Raw genomic sequence first — 18,431 nt, 5'->3', positions numbered from 1 at the left:
TTCAGAGCCCACAGACACACATACAGACGCTGTATTTTGAGCACATCTTCACTGGCCAGGCTCAGCAGTGAGGCTTGTTTCCAATCCAGTGTATAAATGACTAATGCAATTAGCACAGCATTCCATCAGTCAGGTCACTGTTGCATTCCTTTCCATTTCACAGCTCTCATGCCACCAAAAAGGATGACAGAGTGAGCAGCTTTGAGCTGGTGTTGCCCAGTCTGCAGCCACGTGCTTCTGCAGCAGGTTGGGAGCATTTTTTAATTCTACAAAAACAAAAGCAGGTGTGGTGTCAGACAATGCAGGGGTCCAGGGTGGAAGAGATGCTTTGTGATGGAGGCTGTTCAAATAGTGGAGTTCTCAGCTGGTTCTACGCCAGCTGCAGGTAGGAGTTAGGAAATGAGCTGTCACATCCTTGGTGCCATCCCATCCTTGGTGAACATGAACATGGACATGGCACTTGCAGCCACCTCCTGCTGCCCCATCCCAACTCAGGGTGCACCCCTGAGGCAGGATAGCCTCACAGAGAGTGAGGTTGGGTCATTGCCTGTGAGAGCCCCACTGCTCCCTGCATGTGCCTCAGCCCCAGGGAGAGGGAGGAAGAGGAAGAGGGATGGCCACAGTGGAAGCTGGCCTGCAGCCAGAGCCCAAAATCCATGATTGTGAGATATAGATGAGGCAGAAGTTACTCAATCACAGGGTGCCCAGAGCAGCTGTGGCTGCCCCTGGATCCCTGGCAGTGCCCAAGGCCAGGCTGGGCAGGGCTGGGAGCAGCGTGGGACAGTGGGAGGTGTCCCTGCCATGGCAGGGGTGGAAGGTTCTTACAGACCAGCACAGCCCAGAGCCAAGGCACTGCTGTCAGAGCCAGTGCCGGCACCCACTGGGCTGAGGGAATGCATCCATGGCCTTCTCCTGGCTCAGGGACCAGAACTTTCCCTTCCCTGGCAGTGGAGCTGCTGCCCCTGCAGTGAGGGATGCCAGGATGCTGTTCCTCCCCCCCCAGCCCTGCTCCCCACTCCCCCAGCCTGCACAGATGTTTGTATTCTCTGCAGCTGATGAAAATATTCATTATCCTGTTAGCGCTGCTGTGGCGGCGGGGGAAGCGCAGATTTGCATTCCCACAGCTGATCCCACAGCACTCACCACGGAGCTGCCACACAGCAGCAGCAGGGCTGTGCCAGGCAGGGCTGTGTCACAGAAACACAGAATTACAGAATAATGAGGTTGGAAGGGACCTCTGAGATCATCGAGTCCAAGCTATGCCCTAACACCTCAACTAGATGTGACCGTGTTCACAGGGGTCCGAGGATGAGGGAGAGATGAGGATCTGACTCCATGTTTCAGAAGGCTTGATTTATTATTTTATGATATATATTAAAACTATACTAAAAGAATAGAAGAAAGGCTAGCTAAGAATAGAATAATAAAGAAATGATAACAAAGGTTCTGTCTCGGACTCTGTCCAAGCCAGCTGACTGTGATTGGCCATTAATTAGAAACAACCACATGAGACCAATCCCAGATGCACCTGTTGCATTCCACAGCAGCAGATAATCATTGCTTACATTTTGTTCCTGAGGCCTCCCAGCTTCTCAGGAGGAAAAATCCTAAGGAAAGGATTCTTCATAAAACATGTCTGTGACATTGCACCGTCCTTGGAGGGATTCAAAGGCATGTGGATGTCACACCTGGGGACGTGGTTTAGTGGTGGCCTTGGCCGTGCTCTGTTAATGGTTTGTCTCAGTTGTCTCAAAGGTCTTCTCCAACCTAAGTAATTCCCTGACTGTATGGACAGGAGGGGAGGGATAAGGGGTTGGCACTGGGTACTTGCAGAACTCAGAGCTGGGCTCTGCTCCCCTCGTGACTTTGGCAGAGGTGTGGTGATCCATGTGCCACCTCCTCTTGTCACTGCTCCCTTCATGGTGCCAGCACTGCCAAGCCCACCTTCGCTGCCCCAGGCTCTGGTGGCACTGAGGAGTTTTCCCCTTTCCCTGTGCTGTGGGGAGCAGTCCATGGGATGGCCTCACTGGCCTTTCCCATCTCTGACTTTTATGATATTAATTATAGTGCTGGTACTGCACAGTTAATCTGCATTATTAAGAGATGTGGTGGAGATCGGTTTTATAATAACAGCTCAGATTTATGGAGTACCTTCCATCCCAGGGGGTCCTTATGGGCTTTACAGCCTTGCTGAGAGGAATTGCTGCTTCTTCCTCCCTCATCTCACAAGAGCTGGGCCATGGGAGCTCTGTGCCCACTCAGGACACATGAAAATACAGATTATACTCAGCTGAAAAGCCAGGGGAGAGTGAGACAGGGGGTTTGAGGCAGTAAATTGTGACTTTAGGGTGTGATAGCAGCATTTTTCCATCACCATATGGGCGCTGTGCTGGTCCCCATTAGCTGGGCTGTGGGTTTGTGCTGCTCACACCATGGGACCCCTTCAGTGTCACCTCCAGGGACAAGGCTGACATTCAGCAGCCTCTCACTGCTCCTCCTTGCTAGTGCAAGCACTGGTTGATGGAGATTCCCCATCCAAGGACTAAATCAGCTTGACATTGCCTTAGCAATGCGAATCCTTGCTCCAGGCAATGCAGTCAGGAGCAGTCACCAGCGTGGGGACATCAGAGCACTGCACAGCTATGCCAGCTGTCAGGCCATACCTGCTCCTGAGGTAGCAGCAGGGCTTGGATGCAGTCCTCAGTGCAGCAGAAAATCCTGTCCTTCTCTTTCCCATCCCAAGTGTCTTCTCCAGAGGTGCAGGATTTGCTGCTCTGCCTGTTGCACTGTAGCTCATGACTGCACAAACCTGAGAGCAAGTGCTGGGTTTGGGCTTGGGCCCCATCAGTTGTACCCAATGTCCCAAAAGTGGGGGACAAGCTCTGCTGGGAGGACTGTGCCTTAATCCAGTGTGACAGTGTTCACAGGGGCTCTTGAATTGGGGAAGAGACAAGGATCTCACTCCATGTTTCAGAAGGCTTGATTTATTATTTTATGATATATATTACATTACAACTATACTAAAAGAATAGAAGAAAGGATTTCATCAGAAGGCTGGCTAAGAATAGAATAGCAAAGAACGATAACACAGGTTTGTGTCTCAGACTCTCTGTCCAAGCCAGCTGACTGTGATTGGCCATTAATTAGAAACAACCACATGAGACCAATCACAGATGCACCTGTTGCATTCCACAGCAGCAGATAATCATTGTTTACATTTTGTTCCTGAGGCCTTTCAGCTTCTCAGGAGGAAAAATCCTAAGGAAAGGAGTTTTCATTAAAGATGTCTGCAACAATCCAGACCCCCTAAATCTTCCTCTGCACCTGGTCCCTGGGCAGTGTGACCTGGTTTGGATGCTGGTGGCTCTGTGCAGAGGAAAGCTGGAGCTGGGGATGGGGACAGGCCCAGCATCCCTCACCCTCCTCCCTGTGCCCCAAAGATGCTCTTTGCTGCTCTGGTGCTGCAGGAGGAGTGTCCCATGGGCTGCTGCCTTCAATGGCACCTCCCTGGAGATGAAAGCTCAAGGTGTTTGTGTGTTGGTGCCAGTTCATTTCCCCCCAGTATGAGCAGAGCAGCCTGAGTTCCTGGCCCCTGCCTTGCAGGGAATGCTGCCACCTGTCATCTGTGTCCATGGGCAGCAGATGAACATCTGGAAGGTGTGGCAGCACTGCCGCTTGTCATCATCTGTGCCCATGGGCAGCAGGCAAATATCTGGAGGGTGTGCCAGCTCTGCCATTTGTCATCTGTGCCCATGGGCACAGGAGAACATCTGGAGCATGTGACAGCACTGCCACTTGTTATCAGGCACCCATGGGCAGCAGGCAAACATCTGCAAGGTGTGCCAGCTCTGCCACTTGTCTTCTGTGCCCATGGGCAAACATCTGGAGAGTGTGGCAGCACTGCCACTTGTCATCAGGCACCCAGGGCATGATGGCCACAGATGGGGGAGGGAAGGGACGTGGGAAGTGCTCCAGGCACCTCACTGAGCCCAGGACTGGAGCTTGACTGGGGCTTGGCTCCTGGCACCATTGGCTCCTGGCACCACAGTTCCCTGGGAGGGTGGCAGGGGTGAGGTCACTGCAGGTGCTGTCGTAGTTTTGTGGTTCTGTAATTAAGTTCACACACAGAAAGGCAGCTCTGCAGCTGCAGTCACAAATCCCAGCTAACTCTCCATGTGTTCTGGCTGCCTGCTGGTGGAATCATCTCCTGCCTGGGTCTGTCCCTGTCCCTTGGGGACACCAGGCTGGTGATGGTCTGTGCTGGCAGAGCCATGGGCTGGCCAAACACCCTGCATGGGCACCCTGGGCAGGCACTGGGGTCACCCTGTGCTTGGGATGGTGGCACAGGGATGCTGGCACAGCTGGAGCCCACATTGGTGCACAGGAGGGGAAGTGGGAGCAATAACTGCGCTGAAATGACATTGTCAGAGTGCCAGTATATGAAATGTGTGGTGGTATTGCAGCCCTGCCATTGCCTGTGGCTGTTTTTCTTCTGCTTCTAATGACTAATAGAGAGAAGACAAAACAATTTCTATTAGTTTCTCCCACGCCGCAGTGGGTTTCTTATTTTCCAAACCTCATTAGAGTTTGTAATACCATGGTGGTAGTCAAGAGCAGTCCGAGTCACCCTGGGGGGAGAGGAGAACTGAAGAGATATGATGTGCAGCCCAGTATTAACACTGCTCCTGGCTCATCTCCAAGGTCCCTCCTGATTCCTTTGCAAACCTTTATGCCTTATCTTCATCTTAAAGGTTAACAATGAAGCTTAGGAGAGTGGGGGAAAAAAAGAGAAATGTTTAAGATCTCAAATTGTTAAAGAGAATGGATGTGTGTGCTGAGTGGAGAGCTGGGTCTGAATTTACATTGGAAAGGCAAATATTAATATTAAAAGGCTCGGCTTGTGCTTCCCAGGGCACCACAGCTGGGGTGTGAGTTTCCCTGGAAAACTGGGGCTGCTGTGCCCAAATCCCAGAGGAACTGGATGCAAGCCAGGCACAGCATCCTTGGGAAGCCGCAGTGGGCAGTCCTGGCTCCCCTGGAGTCAGTGGGAGTTTTGCATGTCTCCTTACAAACAATGCCAAGGAAAGCAGCACTTGGGGAAGGATTGCAAACAGCGCCCAAACAACCTGTGGGAGAGCATCCACAGCCTTGGCTCAGCTCAGCACTGCAATCTGCACCCACAGCACGTGTCCAGCCTGGCTCCAGCTCTCTCAGCTTGGATAAAACATGCCCATAGGGAAGCTGTGCCCAGGTCACCTCGCAGTGGCCGCAGCAGGAGCTCCATGAACTGTCCAGGAGGTCTGGCTGTCGTCTCCATCGAGCCATAAAGAGCTAGAAGGTGCTGGATTTATGGAAGCTGACAGGGTCAGAGCCTTTGGCTGTCAGTGGTGCCAAAGCTAATGCAGGGAGGCACCCTGAGGAGCAGATCCATGGAACAGGACATGGATCCTCCTGGCAGGCTCTGAGCAGCTCCAGCCCCTTGCAGATGAGCACATTTCTCTCCATCCACAGGTGTCGGGTATTGCCCAGACCTTCCACTCAAGGAGGGATGGCACACAGGCCAGATGTGTCAGGGTGCTCCTGCTACCACGTTCTAGGCTCAGGACAAGACTGCTGATCCCCTGTGAGGATGGGCATGCCCTGGCACAGGGTGCCCAGAGCAGCTGTGGCTGCCCCTGAATCCCTGGCAGTGCCCAAGGCCAGGCTGGGCAGGGCTGGGAGCAGCCTGGGACAGTGGGAGGTGTCCCTGCCATGGCAGGGGTGGGATGGGATAAGTTTTAAAGTCCATTCCACCCCTGTTGGAATCACAAATCTGTGAGTCTGGGATTCTTTTGCTTTTCTCCAGCCACAGGTGTTTCTGATTTTTGCTCACAGCTTCTCCATCTCTCCTCTCAGAGCAAATTTATTTGTGTTTCCTTTAGAAATGGCTTCAGGAGAGGATGCACATTTTATCCAAGGAGGTCATTGATGAACCTTGTGTTCACTCTGTGCCACAGTGGTGGGCACCACTGGCTGAGCTCCCTTCAGTGCTCAGTGGCACTGCTAGCCCTGTGTGGCCCTGAGGGGGGCTGTGGTATCTGGGGGATATTGGGAGATGCTCTGTGGGAAGATCAGGTTGTGTTGGCAGAGCACTGTCACAGACACATTTTATGGAAAATCCTTTCCTTGGGATTTTTCCTTCTGAGAAGCTGAGAGACCTCAGGAACAAAATGTAAACAATGGTTATCTGCTGCTGTGGAATGCAACAGGTGCATCTGTGATTGGGCTCATGTGGTTGTTTCTAATTAATGGCCAACACAGTCAGCTGTCCAGACTGTCTCGGTCAGTCTTGCTATCATTCCTTTTCTATTCTTAGCCAGCCTTCTGATGAAATCCTTTCTTCTATTCTTTTAGTATAGTTTTAATATATTATATATCATAAAATAATAAATCAGCCTTCTGAAACATGGAGTGAGATCCTTGTCTCTTCCCTCATCCTCAGAGCCCTGTGAACACCACCACAGGGCACAATGCTGATGGGAGCTCCCAGCCCCATGGAGGGTTTGGGGCTGTGTGGAGGGGATGGTGCTGAGCAGCCATGCAGACACCTCACACCAGGAGCAGCAGGGATGGCTGGTGTGATTTACCTCCTGACACACCTCAATTTAAATGCTAATTCTCCCTGAGGCACGGGGTAAGGCAGCTATTGGACACTGTCAGGCTGGTTATTGCTGGCACTGAAAGGGGACACAGGGACAGGTCTGTGACAGGTGGGTAATGCCATGATTGACTCTCACAATTAACAGACAAATATCATGTATATAGGTTAAGAAAAGTTTTATAGATTTGCAGTCATGTTGTACCCCCTCAGGTCATTATCAAGGGACATCTGGGAGGGCTGGCTTGTCACTGTGGAACACCTGAGCTCCAGTCAGGATTTGAGGAGGAGATCTCCACCACTGGATGCCAAAGAAGGGGTTGATGGGCAGAATTTTGGGAGGGGTTAAAGGGTTAAAAAGGGAAAACCTCCATTGTGAGGAGGCTGAGCACATGGCAACGAAAATCTTTTTCTCCCAGCACCATGACCTTTTTTCTTTATTCAATGTTCTGTTTTTTTTTTTTTTTTTAATAAGGTTTAATAAACCTTCCTAAACTATGAACAATTTTGAAACTATGAAAAATTATGAAAGCTGTTTCTCACAGGTCCTATGCACAGCATCAGGGATGATATTGGTGCTCTCCTTTTCCCCTGCAGCCTGGTCCAACCACACTTCATTGCAAGCTGTGGTTAAGGCTGAGAGGTGGGGAACTGAACTTGGCAAAATCCACCTGGTCTCTCCTCTTTTATCCTGCCTTGTCTACAGGAGCGGGGCCTCACTGAAATTAATGCTCAGTAAATTTGGAGTAAGTGCTGCTTCACAAGGTTTGCATTAAACCTTTATAATTCACCAGTGCCTGAGGTCATGGAGACATGCTGGGGCAGATTTACAGTGTGCTTACCTTCTCCTAAGTGGCTGTGGCAACAGGACACCCTCTTTTCTGTTTCCCAGTGACTCCAGATCAATTTTTTTTTGGTGATGACAAGCTAAAAGGAAGCTATTTCTCAACATCCCCGTGTCAGGCTGGGCTCTGCAGCCACCCCAGCTTCTCCAAGGGAAATTTGGGTGAAAAGCTGGCACTAAATAACCTTAAATCCATCGTGCTCTCCCTGAGTCATTGTGGGACAGAAAGAAGTGAGATTAATAACTAATTCTTTGCCAGAGCAGGCATCCTCTCTCTCAGGCTTGCCTAGCAGAAAGGAGTCGTCACTTTGCTGAACATAAGCTTGCTGGATGATAATGTGATTAACATTTGTAGCTGTGCTGGCTCAGATAAGGGTAATTAAATCTCACGCTTGAGGGCATAAGCTAATCACTTGTGGGGTCACTTTTAATATAACATTTATATATTTACCCCTCCATGAAAACAATTGCCCAGGTGGTGCAGGGTGTGCATCCCCTGTCAGTGTTGGGTGGAGGGAGGAAGCCCCACATCTGCTGATGCTTGCAATGTGCAGTGGGAGCTCTAGAGCTGCAAGGAAGGGTTGGTTTGCAGAGAGCATCCTCAAGGCCGTGCCCTGTGGGAGCAGAGTGCCAAGGGAGGAAGCCACAGCTGACTGAGCTAAAGAGGAGAAGCTGCTCCTTCACCCAGCAGTGTTGCTAACAGGAAAATGAAATGCATGTCAGCCACCAGCTGATCTGTGCCTGCTGCAGGCCAAAATCCCACTGCCAGCTTGGCTCTGGCTTTGAGAGCATCTCAGCAAGGAGACATGGTGCCCCAGGGCCAGCAGAGCCGTGCCCTGGAGCAGAATCCAGCAGCCATGGCTCAGTTCTGGAACACCACAGCACTCCAGCTCCTCACCAGGGCCTGCACTGAGCTCTCCTGCTCCCCACAAACCCCATTTTGCCTTTTCTGGTGCTTTCTGGACGGTCCCCACAGGCTGTGTGAGCTGCTGCCAGCACTGCAGAGTGCAGCGATGTAGCTCAGTGCTGCACCATGGCTCTGCTGCACAACCTTGGCTGTGCTATCAAAGGTCACAGTCCCCAAAAACACAGCTGGATTGTGCATCTGGTGACAGAGAACAGTGCCACTGCTCCTGGTACTGAGCAGTCACTAATTGCTGTCACCCCATCAACACCCTGAGGTGTGGAGCTGCCCTGAGCTGTCTGTGTCACCCAGGCAATGGGTGCATTGTAGGGCTCAGCTGAGGACACACCAAGTGTCCACCAAAGCCAGGATTTTGAACTCAGTTTATTCCAGGCAGCTGCCTTCCTCCTCAGCCCAGTATCCGAGCTCCCTAAAGCCTTTGGCCATTTGACCTTTCCCAGCATCAGGCTCGTTTGCATGGACTCAGTTCCCTCCAAGGCAGGCGCGTGCTCTGGGTCAGATGCTGCTGGGAGAAACTGCATTTCCTCTTGTAATGACTCAGTATCTGCAAAATGCCTTGGGAGAGGCTCAGATCCCCACCAGGAGTGTGCTGTGCTGGGGAGTGGATTCTGTGTGCATCGCACTGGAGAGAGCTGTGTGCTCACTGCTCCAGTGAGTCCTGGGCAGCTCTTCCACTGGGGAGATGCCAGGGGCAGAACAGAGACACAGGAGGATGTTGTGCGGCTGGCAGGTTTGTCTGCATCCTTCCTGATCCCCCTGCAATAACCCTGTGGCCTCCACACCTGGCCCTGCACCCTGCAGGGTGGCTCGCCCCGCATCCTGCTTTTCCATCACTCTTCTCCATGGCTTTGGGATTTGGCAGCACTGATGTTTTCCCTTTTCTGCAGAGGTAGAGCAGTAGAGACACCAACATGCTTCTCCCCCTGTTCCCTACCAACTTGCTTTATTTTGCAGCCCAGTTTCCCACCACCCACATGGCTCCAGCAGTAATTGCAGCTCCCCATTTGGAATTGCTGTGACAGCAAAGGGCTCAGAGCAGCAGAACATTCCACCATGGGGATCCCATGCCCAGCGGGATCAATTGGAGATTTGTGAGCACGCTGGGAGTGAGAGGCTTTTCCCCTCAGAAAAAATAAATCACTTTTTTCCTTTTTTGCACTGAGGCAGTGCAGAAAGTGATGCTCCTGAGATGCAGTCAGCTGCTGGTGGCTCTGAAATGGGGGTGTAGCATGAGACAGGCTGCCAGGGAATCATGGAATGGTTTGGGTTGGAAGGGATCTTAAAGATCATCTTGTTTCAACCTTCCTGCCATGGGCAGGTGTGACCGTGTTCACAGGGGTCTGAGGATGAGGGAAGAGACAAGGATCTGACTCCATGTTTCAGAAGGCTTGATTTATTATTTTATGATATATATTACATTAAAACTATACTAATAGAATGGAAGAAAGGATTTCATCAGAAGGCTAGCTAAGAATAGCAAAAGAAAGAATGATAACAAAGGCTTGTGGCTTGGACAGAGAGTCTGAGCCAGCTGACTGTGATTGGCCATTAATTAGAAACAACCAACATGGGCCAATCACAGATGCACCTGTTGCATTCCACAGCAGCAGATAATCATTGTTTACATGTTGTTCCTGAGGCCTCCCAGCTTCTCAGGAGGAAAACTCCTAAGGAAAGGATTTTCCATAAAAGATGTCTGTGACAGGCGGGGACACCTCGCCTTTGAGCACATTGCTTAAAGACCCATCCAGTCTGGACTTGAACACTTCTTGTGCCCCATTCATGTGTCCCTACCTTCAGATGCTCCTGTCCCCCTTGGAGCTGGGAACATCCCCAGCCTGGTTGCACAGGGCTGTGGTTTCCTGCTCACCTCTGGTGCAGGTTGCAGTGGCCATATCATGGCCCCAGAACAGTGAAAGTGTTCCCTGAAATCAGCATCTCGCTGTGCTGGGACCCATGGAGGTGGCCAGAGTGTCCCCAGTTGTGAGATGACCACAAGATGATGGATCATCCCCTCAGGGACAGGCTACAACGGGTAAAACCAGGGTAGATGAGTGAAATCAGCAGCTGTTTAAAGGAAAATATATTACAAAAATGCAGCTGGGCCAGGCTGTGCCAGTCTGAACCTCCCCCAAGCTCCTGGGGCTGACCTGATTTTGCAGGAACCTCCCTTTCTTCTGCTCTGCTGCCCTTTTGTCTCCACACCTGGAGGATGCAAAGCCTCCTGGCCTATATTTTGGCTCTAAGATCAATATTTAAAATCCCCCCTCCTGTTTCCTCGGCGCAGGTGCGAGGCATTTCCCTTTCCAGGGGAGGCTGGTCTCCCAGAGACCTGTCTGTTCACCATTTCAAATCATTTCCCTGCTACCCTTGTTCTAGAAACAATTCATTAGGGGCCTATTATACAATGTTTTACCTGCCAAGGTTAGAAAAGATCCTGCATGTGTGGTGAAATTGTGCTGTGAGCTGTACACCAGAGTGGGGGTTTTTGTGTCTGTATGTAAAATAGATTTTTCCTGCCTGTTGGAGAGTGAGTCACTGGTGGGGGGTGAAAAATGTAGAGGTGATGATGGTGCCTGGGGAGCCCCAGCAGAGCTTGGTCACTGTCCACATGAAGATGCTGCAGATGTGCAAAGGGGCACTTTTGGGGTGTAGCAGCCATTCCTCTTTCCTTGCCCCCTCTCCAGGGCCCACTTTGAGAATCTGGGCCAAACCCAGTGGCCAGGTCCCCAGGCTGAGAGCAGTTCTGTATTTCTGGAGCACTAATGGAGCTGCAGTCCCTGAGGAGCTCATTAAGCATCATCTCAGAGGGCTGCACAGCCAGGCTGGCTGATAGAGAGGCTGCACACCCCATCTCCTGCTCCAGGGGATGTCCCCTGCCCTCCTGAACCGCTGTCCTGGTGCCACCAGGGCTGCTCGGCCTTGCTGCCAGGCCGTGCCCTGCATCGTTGCTTTGCAGTTGTCTTTTTCTCTCTGCAGGGAGAATAACTTCATCAAGGACTTCCCCCAGCTGGCTGATGGGCTCCTGGTGATCCCCCTGCCCGTGGAGGAGCAGTGCCGTGGGGTCCTGTCAGAGCCTCTCCCTGATCTGCAGCTCCTCACAGGTACGAGCTGCAAACGGGGTACAGACCACAGGAGGGACAACAGGAGCACAGGAGGGCAACCCCTTCTCCCAGCCTGGAGCCCAGTGTGGCTCCTGAGGGGCATCATCCCCCCCTTTGTGCCAGGGGCAGAAATAATCTGGGGGATGTGTGAGTCCATCCCAGCAGCATCCCCATCCCTGTGAGCAGTCACAGCCATCCCAACGCTGCTCCAGGTACCCCAGGGCATCACCAGTGAGCTCTCCAGCCCTTCCACCACCCCATTTCTCACCCCTGCAGCACACAGCAAGGTGGGAGGGGGCATTCAGCACTCCCCAGGGCGTGCTCAGCAGTGTCACCCTCCTGCTTTGCCTTTGCAGGGGACATCAAGTACGACGAGGCCATGGGGTACCCCATGGTGCAGCACTGGCGGGTCAGGAGCAACCTCTACAGGGTGAAGCTGAGCTCCATCACACTCTCTGCAGGTGAGGCATTCCAGGGGCAGGGAGATGTGTGTCTGCATGGCTGGGTGGTGGTTTTCTGCCCCAAGCATCCCATTGGCATTTCCTACTTCCATGCTCTGTTCCCAGCGCTGGGAGGTTCACCTGCTTTTTTACAGGGGGGAAACTGAGGCAGTGAGTTTGTGCAGCAAGAGGTGAGGTCAAGCGAGTAAGCAATGAGCAGGAAGGATTTGTTTTGGGGTGTCTGTATGTATCTATATGTACAAAAAACAGCCAGTTCCTTAAAAAAGGGTGGTTTCAAAAGGAACTGAAGCACTTGGAAAAGCAGGTCATATAAAGCAGGGAGTCACAGATGAAGAAGGGGTGGGTGGGAGGATCCTGCAAATGTCAAAACATTTCACTGCCACGTTTTTACAGCTACACATTTTGTTTCAGGAATGCTGAAACATTTTGTTGCGACCTGAAATGTTTTGCCTTTTCGTTTCAAAATAGCATTTTTTATTTAAAAATCAACGAGTTTTTAAATGGTGAGAGAAAGGAAAAAAAAGATTTAGTGCTAACAGGCTGCACAGCCCCAAAATGAAATAACCTGCTCAGAGCTGAAAAAAAAATATGTGGGTTCAGCTCAAAATGAATTCTTCTGGCTTTTTTATTAGAACAACCTTCTCTTTCAATAAACCAACCGGCCAACCAGCCAGATAATCTCATTTTGGTGACAGCTATGACGTATTTTCTTGCAGTATGTTTTCCATTCCAGCGCTGAACCAAAACGGTGCTTTCAGCCTGCTCTAAGTGATGCTGAAGTGCTGTGGAGTCACCAGTGTCTCCAGGATATTTCACCTCCACAGGGCAGCAGGGGTCCATCGTGTCTTTGTCCCATGGCAGAGGTCCCTGCTGTCCCTATGGATGTTGCTCAAGGGATACCCTGACCTTTGCACATCCACGGAGCTGCCACCAGCCCAGCCCTGTGTGTCCCTCTGGGCTGTCTCCAAATTCCCTAAAAAATAGTTCCCAGTTGTGCTGGGTGTTTGCACCAGGGGTGGAACATCTCTGGTGGTGGATACAGCCAAAGAAAGGCCAAGCACATCCTCCGGGGAGAGTGTTAATGATGTGCCAGCAGGCTGAGGAGCAGAGGAGCTGGAAGGACGGGGGTTTTGTGTGTGTTTGTGTGTGTGTGCACATGTTCACATGCACATCCCTGCAAAATTATCTGAAAAATCTCTTAGGGAAAGGAATCATAAGGGAAGTCAGAGCCACAGCCTGGGGTATTAACAGCTTGTGGGTTCCAAAGGATCATGTGGAGGCAAAAGAGGAGGGACTGCACCCATGTGGGGTATTGCCAGCAAGGGGGGCCATTAACAGACCACGGATGGGACAGGGCTGCTGTGGAACTGCCTTGAACTGTTTTATTTTTCAGCATCAGTCTCATTACATGATTATCACAATGGGAAGATGCCAGCAGCTCACATCCCAGGCAGCAGACACAGAACTTAATGTTATAACTTACTTTATAAGCTTCTTGAGCAATCACACAAAGCAAAAGCACATTGACAGTAGTTCTATCCAATCACTATAAGCACACGTAGCTTTGGTTAAAACAATGCTTGCTTATTTCAAATACAATACCTGCTTGTAAGCCTTAAAACACAATGCACAGAGCTCCATTATTAAGCTTCAAACTTCCTAATATCTTGATAGATAAACTTTCTGTAGCTTAGAGAGTTATTCTAGACAAGCGTTAATCCACAGACCATTGTTCTATTTGCCCTTGCTTTTCTATAGTTTAAATATTTTTTCTGCTGACCTATCTCATGGCTGCTGCATAGCTCTGCTCACAGTTCTGCTGCCTCTGAGGCCTGCATCTTGCAGCTTTCCCAAAACCCTCTGATTTTGTGGATTCCCACAGTAGGACCTTGTATATGACCTGAGCAGGAACCTCTGGGGCTCCTCTCCCCTGGGTTATTGATGCCAGCCCTGCCTGGCTGACCTGCCCACCCCCTGCCTCCCTCCCCCAGGCTTTGCAAACATCCTGAAGATCCTGAACAAGGACAGCAGCCGGGAGGAGCTGCTCTCCTTCATCCAGCAGTTTGGCTCCCACTACATCGCCGAGGCGCTCTACGGCTCCGAGTTCAGCTGCACCATCCACTTCCCCAGCAAGAAGGTCCAGCAGCAGCTCTGGCTCCAGTACCAGAAAGGTGAGGAGGGGGATAGCAATGGGCAGGGGCACAAACATCAGGTGTCATGTGCTGGTTTTCACCCATCATCCCCTTTTCCATGCATACACCATCACTGTGCTGGCTAGCTCAGGCAGGAGGTTTGTCCCAAACTGAGTGCTCAGTGTCAGCTGGCACATGTCATCCCTGAGCCACCCTGCCTGCTCCTGCCCTTCAGCTTCCACCCTCTGGCTCCATCCTTGCCCAAGGTGACCCCCTTCCCCCCACAGTGGCCCTCCCATGCCAGGGTCAGCTGATGGAGATGTGACATAAATGAGCTGTCTCAGAATGGCTTTGTTTTATTGCTTGTGACAATGACAGTCTTTAAGGAAGTGCATTAAATCAATAGCAGACTCATTGTGCTACGCCATAAATAACGAGACACATCATTAAACAGGGCAATAAACTTCAGGACTTTGAAGTAATACAATTAGGTTATGTTTATAAAAACTCCCTTATCGCTGTAGCCTTCCATTTGCCAATTCATCTCTCTCCTCCAGGGACTTGGGGGTATGCCCTGGATCTGATATTTTTCTATTCAAAAAATATCTGTGGTGTATCACAGAGCCCATCTTAGGGCTGATGGTGACAGAGGTCATCAGGGCACTTGCATCCTGATCTGGTGGCACTGCCAGGAGCAGCCTCACTTCCTGGAGCCCAGCAGAGAGGGGAGAGGTGTTCTCCCACACACCACCTCCCTTGCTCTTGGCTCATTTTCTTCTCTGTTTCCCCAGTGTAGCTGGTCTTGTAAGTGTATTTATAACAGCCTGTGCTCGTTTGTTTGGGTTTTAAATAGTGATAAATGAAGTTTTCCATAGCAATGCCCCTGTTTAGCAGGAGAAGGCACGTGGAGGTGGGTTGTTTATGTACTCATGGTGTTATTAATCACTTGGGAGCATTCCCTGCAATCCAGGGGCAAATGTGTTGGTGGTGCAGACCCCATGGTCCCAGTGCCATTATCTGGGACCAAACCAAACCCAGACAAGGGTTTCTCAGGAGAATGAGAGGTGGGAATGAGGGGCAGCTGCTGCAGCCCAGGCCTGGCACAAGCATTGCTGCTGTTCCACATTGCTGGGGCCAGAGGGGACATGAACAGTGCTTGACTTGGTGGTGAAATATCTCCCATTCCTTCAGTCCCACCTCCCTCATGTCAGGGGCAGCAGTGGCTCAGGGCTCAGCCACAAGGCCCTGGGGTGGCACAGGGCCTCAGTGACAGAATAATTCCCATTTTAGTCCATGGTATGCAGCTGGCCGAGGTGGATCCCTCGCTCCCCACCTGGGTCCTGCCCCCACTCCTGGAGGTGTGCCTGGCTGCCCTGGCATTTGTGGGGCACCCAGAGCATCCTTTCCCAGTGCCTGTGAAGCACCAAAGCACTCATGGTACTCCAGGGATCCCCTGAGGGGTTGCATCTAATGCCTGGACATAAACTTTTCACTCCTGATTATTCAGCATTTGGGCACCAGGTGCTATCCCTGACCTTGTGTTTTGCTCATGGCTCCATCTGTGGTTTTGGTAGCTGGTGGGGTTGGTGAGGTTGAACTTTGGGGCTCTGGGCAATGAAGAGGTAACCCAGTGTTGTATTCAGCTCTTTGATGGCCAGAAAATGCTTTTGGAAGGACATTAAGGATGTTCAGGACTCTTGGAGAGATCAGCCTGTGGACAGAGAAAGTGTCATGGGGGAAACCCAGGGCTCTGTCCCAGGGAAATCCCAGTTAGCCAAGAGAAAGAGCTTGCTGTTCACAGTAGATGGATTTTATTCCCAGCTTCTCTACTGATTTACCCTCATTTTGCCAGCGACATAAGGCAGATAGGAATAAATAGCTCCAGCTAGACAGTTCTGGATGCCTTCTCCACTCAGAACAGCTCTGGCCTGCCGGGCTCCCCGCTGCTCAGCAGCCCGTTCTGAGCTTCTCAGTGAGCACACATACGCATCAGCTCTGATAAATATAAAAGTAGGGCCAGAATAACTGGAATTTGTTAGTGGACAAAACTGGTCACAAGAGGAGGGAGAGAGGAGAGTCTCCAGCTAATTGGAACGGCACCAACTCTGAGAAAAATGCACATTACAGGGTGTTTGCAGCACTACACAGAATTATTTTAATATTTTAATCAACTTCATAAATCAATCTCCAGGCCTCAGGAGGAGGCCTCCAACAATAAAGGCACAATCTGTGCGTAGGGCCCTAATTGAAAACATGGTTTTGAAGAGAAGCTCTCACTGCTGGTGCCAGGGCAGGCTCTGAGCTGGCCTGGAGCTGCCCAGAGCCTGTGAGGAGGGTCAGTATGTGCAGAGCTGTCCCTCCTGCCAGGGGCAGGCACAGGGACACACGGACCTCTGGGACAGCACAGAGCGGGCAGCCTGCTCTGCTGGGGCAGTGACAAGAGTTCCTTCCTCCTGCAGGAGGATATGGGGGAAATGAGGTGCCAGAGCAGCCTGCCCTTGTTCCCAAGGGTTTGCAGGAGCGAATCCTGCAATGGAGAGCCAGACAGGCACGGTGGCACAGCTGTGGCACAGCCAGCACTGTGCTCCTTCAGGGCAGGAGTGGGAGCATCCCCCAGGCTCCCTCACGGGAACAGCCTCAGCCCGTGAGCACACCAAAGCAAACTCCAATTTTACTTCATGCAGAGGGATTAAAAGCCCATTTTTTGGGCTGCTTGCTCTGGCTCAGTGCAGCCAAGCAATGCTTTAGCACACTGAGTGGCCCCCAAGCAGGGACCTTGAGATGGACCCAGCCATTGATCTGTGCCATGGGAGCCCACATTGGTTTTCTTCCCTGGTGGAGCCAGCATTTAACACTGATGGTGCCTCATTAAGTTGGTAGCAGTTGTGTGAGGACCTTCATTTGGCAGCTGGGACAAACATGATGTCCCCAGCCAGCTCCAGCTGTGTCTAAGAATGTGCTGGGCCTGATGGGATGGAGGGAACCAGCTTGGTCACAGTGGTGCTGTGGATTTCTGGAGAAAGCAGTGTGGTTTCTCCACATGGAGTGCTGGCTGCTGCACAGCAGTGCCTCCATGGCATCCACACTTCTTCTTTTTCTCTGTTCTGTCCCCGCAGTCACTAGGTTGGGGTGGATGAGGTGTTGGGAGATGACACAGCCAGGACAGCTGACCCAAACTGGGTCATTCCTCACCATGATAATAAACCTGGAGGTGGAGGCTGGGAGTCACCCCACCTCAGAGACTCAGAAACTGCACATCAAGGAAGAGAGTGATCCCTCCATCCAGCAAATTCCCCTGCTAGGAACCACTTCATTCTCTGATAAAAGTTCATCAGAGAGCTGGTGGGTCTGTGGTTCCTCATTCTGGCTGGTGAGGAGAAGAAGAGCTTGCTTAGGGAAGAGGAAGATCTGCTCTGAGAGCAAAATCTGACAGCCCTGGTGAGGTTTCTGCAAGAGCTGTTGCAGTTTGCTTATTCCCACTGGAGAAGCCCAGCTGGGAAGCAGGAAGGGATGCTGATGGGCTCAGGATGTGTGTGCCTGGGTGGGGAGATCCAGAGGGTTTCACTGCCCAGCTGGGAGGTTACTTTAGGTCTGCAGTGAGGGAAATGTTTGTTTTTCTTGAATTTCCTATGATCTCTAGATAGAGTTTTCTTGGCTGAGGTTCCCTGGCTACATTGAATGCTCAGCAAGCTCAGCCTGTGGCTGCTGCAGATGGGGGAGATGTTCATGTTCCCTCTCAGTAATTGAACATTTATGGGAATAGTCATGGAGGGGCTGTGTTTGGCAGGTCCTGTCACATTCCCTGAGCCTTTCTGCCCCCTGCCCTCCCCAGTGCTTGCTTCTCTTCTCTTGAACAACACTCCGTGAACTGCATTTACCTGTAAGAGGTGACAGCTTTCATGCTTTCTTGTGAACTCAGCAGCTTTGATAGGAGATCTTCACCAATATCCTTCACAAAATTAAGGCCAGAGCCTGGAGCTCTGCTAAAACAGCAGTCGACATTCCTCTGAGTGAGGCCTGGGGCTCCCTCCTGTCCTTTCAAGGCTCCATTTGTCTCCCTTCAGGTCTGATACTGCCATTAACACAATTAAGATTGAACTAATCCACAGGAACCTTTAGTTTTCCTTTCCTAGATGCAATCAGGTGCATTAAGAAAGCTGTAAAGCCACTTTTTAGCTGGTAAAGGACATAATGGGATTCACTTATATGTGCTTGGTCAGAAGTAGAACACACAGAATTCCCCTGGTTTTCAGATCTGTCCCTATGTACAACCACTCTATTACCTTTTTAACACTCTTAATTGCTTGGTTTACGTCATTATTTCAAAC

The 18,431-nt window shown here is 51.1% G+C and overlaps 1 protein-coding gene across 1 annotated transcript in view; it reads left to right on the top strand.

Moving 5' to 3' along the window:
- ASTN2 (astrotactin 2) overlaps positions 1 to 18,431 on the top strand; it is a 358,016-nt gene that overhangs the window by 218,533 nt on the left and 121,052 nt on the right. The window contains exons 14-16 of the mRNA XM_059486464.1: positions 11,386 to 11,510; positions 11,867 to 11,971; positions 13,963 to 14,142. Of these exons, the coding sequence (XP_059342447.1) occupies positions 11,386 to 11,510; positions 11,867 to 11,971; positions 13,963 to 14,142 (410 nt within the window). The remainder of the gene's footprint in view (positions 1 to 11,385; positions 11,511 to 11,866; positions 11,972 to 13,962; positions 14,143 to 18,431) is intronic.

This window comes from Ammospiza nelsoni, chromosome 20 (assembly GCF_027579445.1).
Source record: "Ammospiza nelsoni isolate bAmmNel1 chromosome 20, bAmmNel1.pri, whole genome shotgun sequence".
In the NCBI taxonomy this organism is placed as follows: Eukaryota; Metazoa; Chordata; class Aves; order Passeriformes; family Passerellidae; genus Ammospiza; species Ammospiza nelsoni.
Note: the sequence above shows the minus strand (reverse complement) of the source record. Positions and strands in the feature narration are given on the sequence as shown.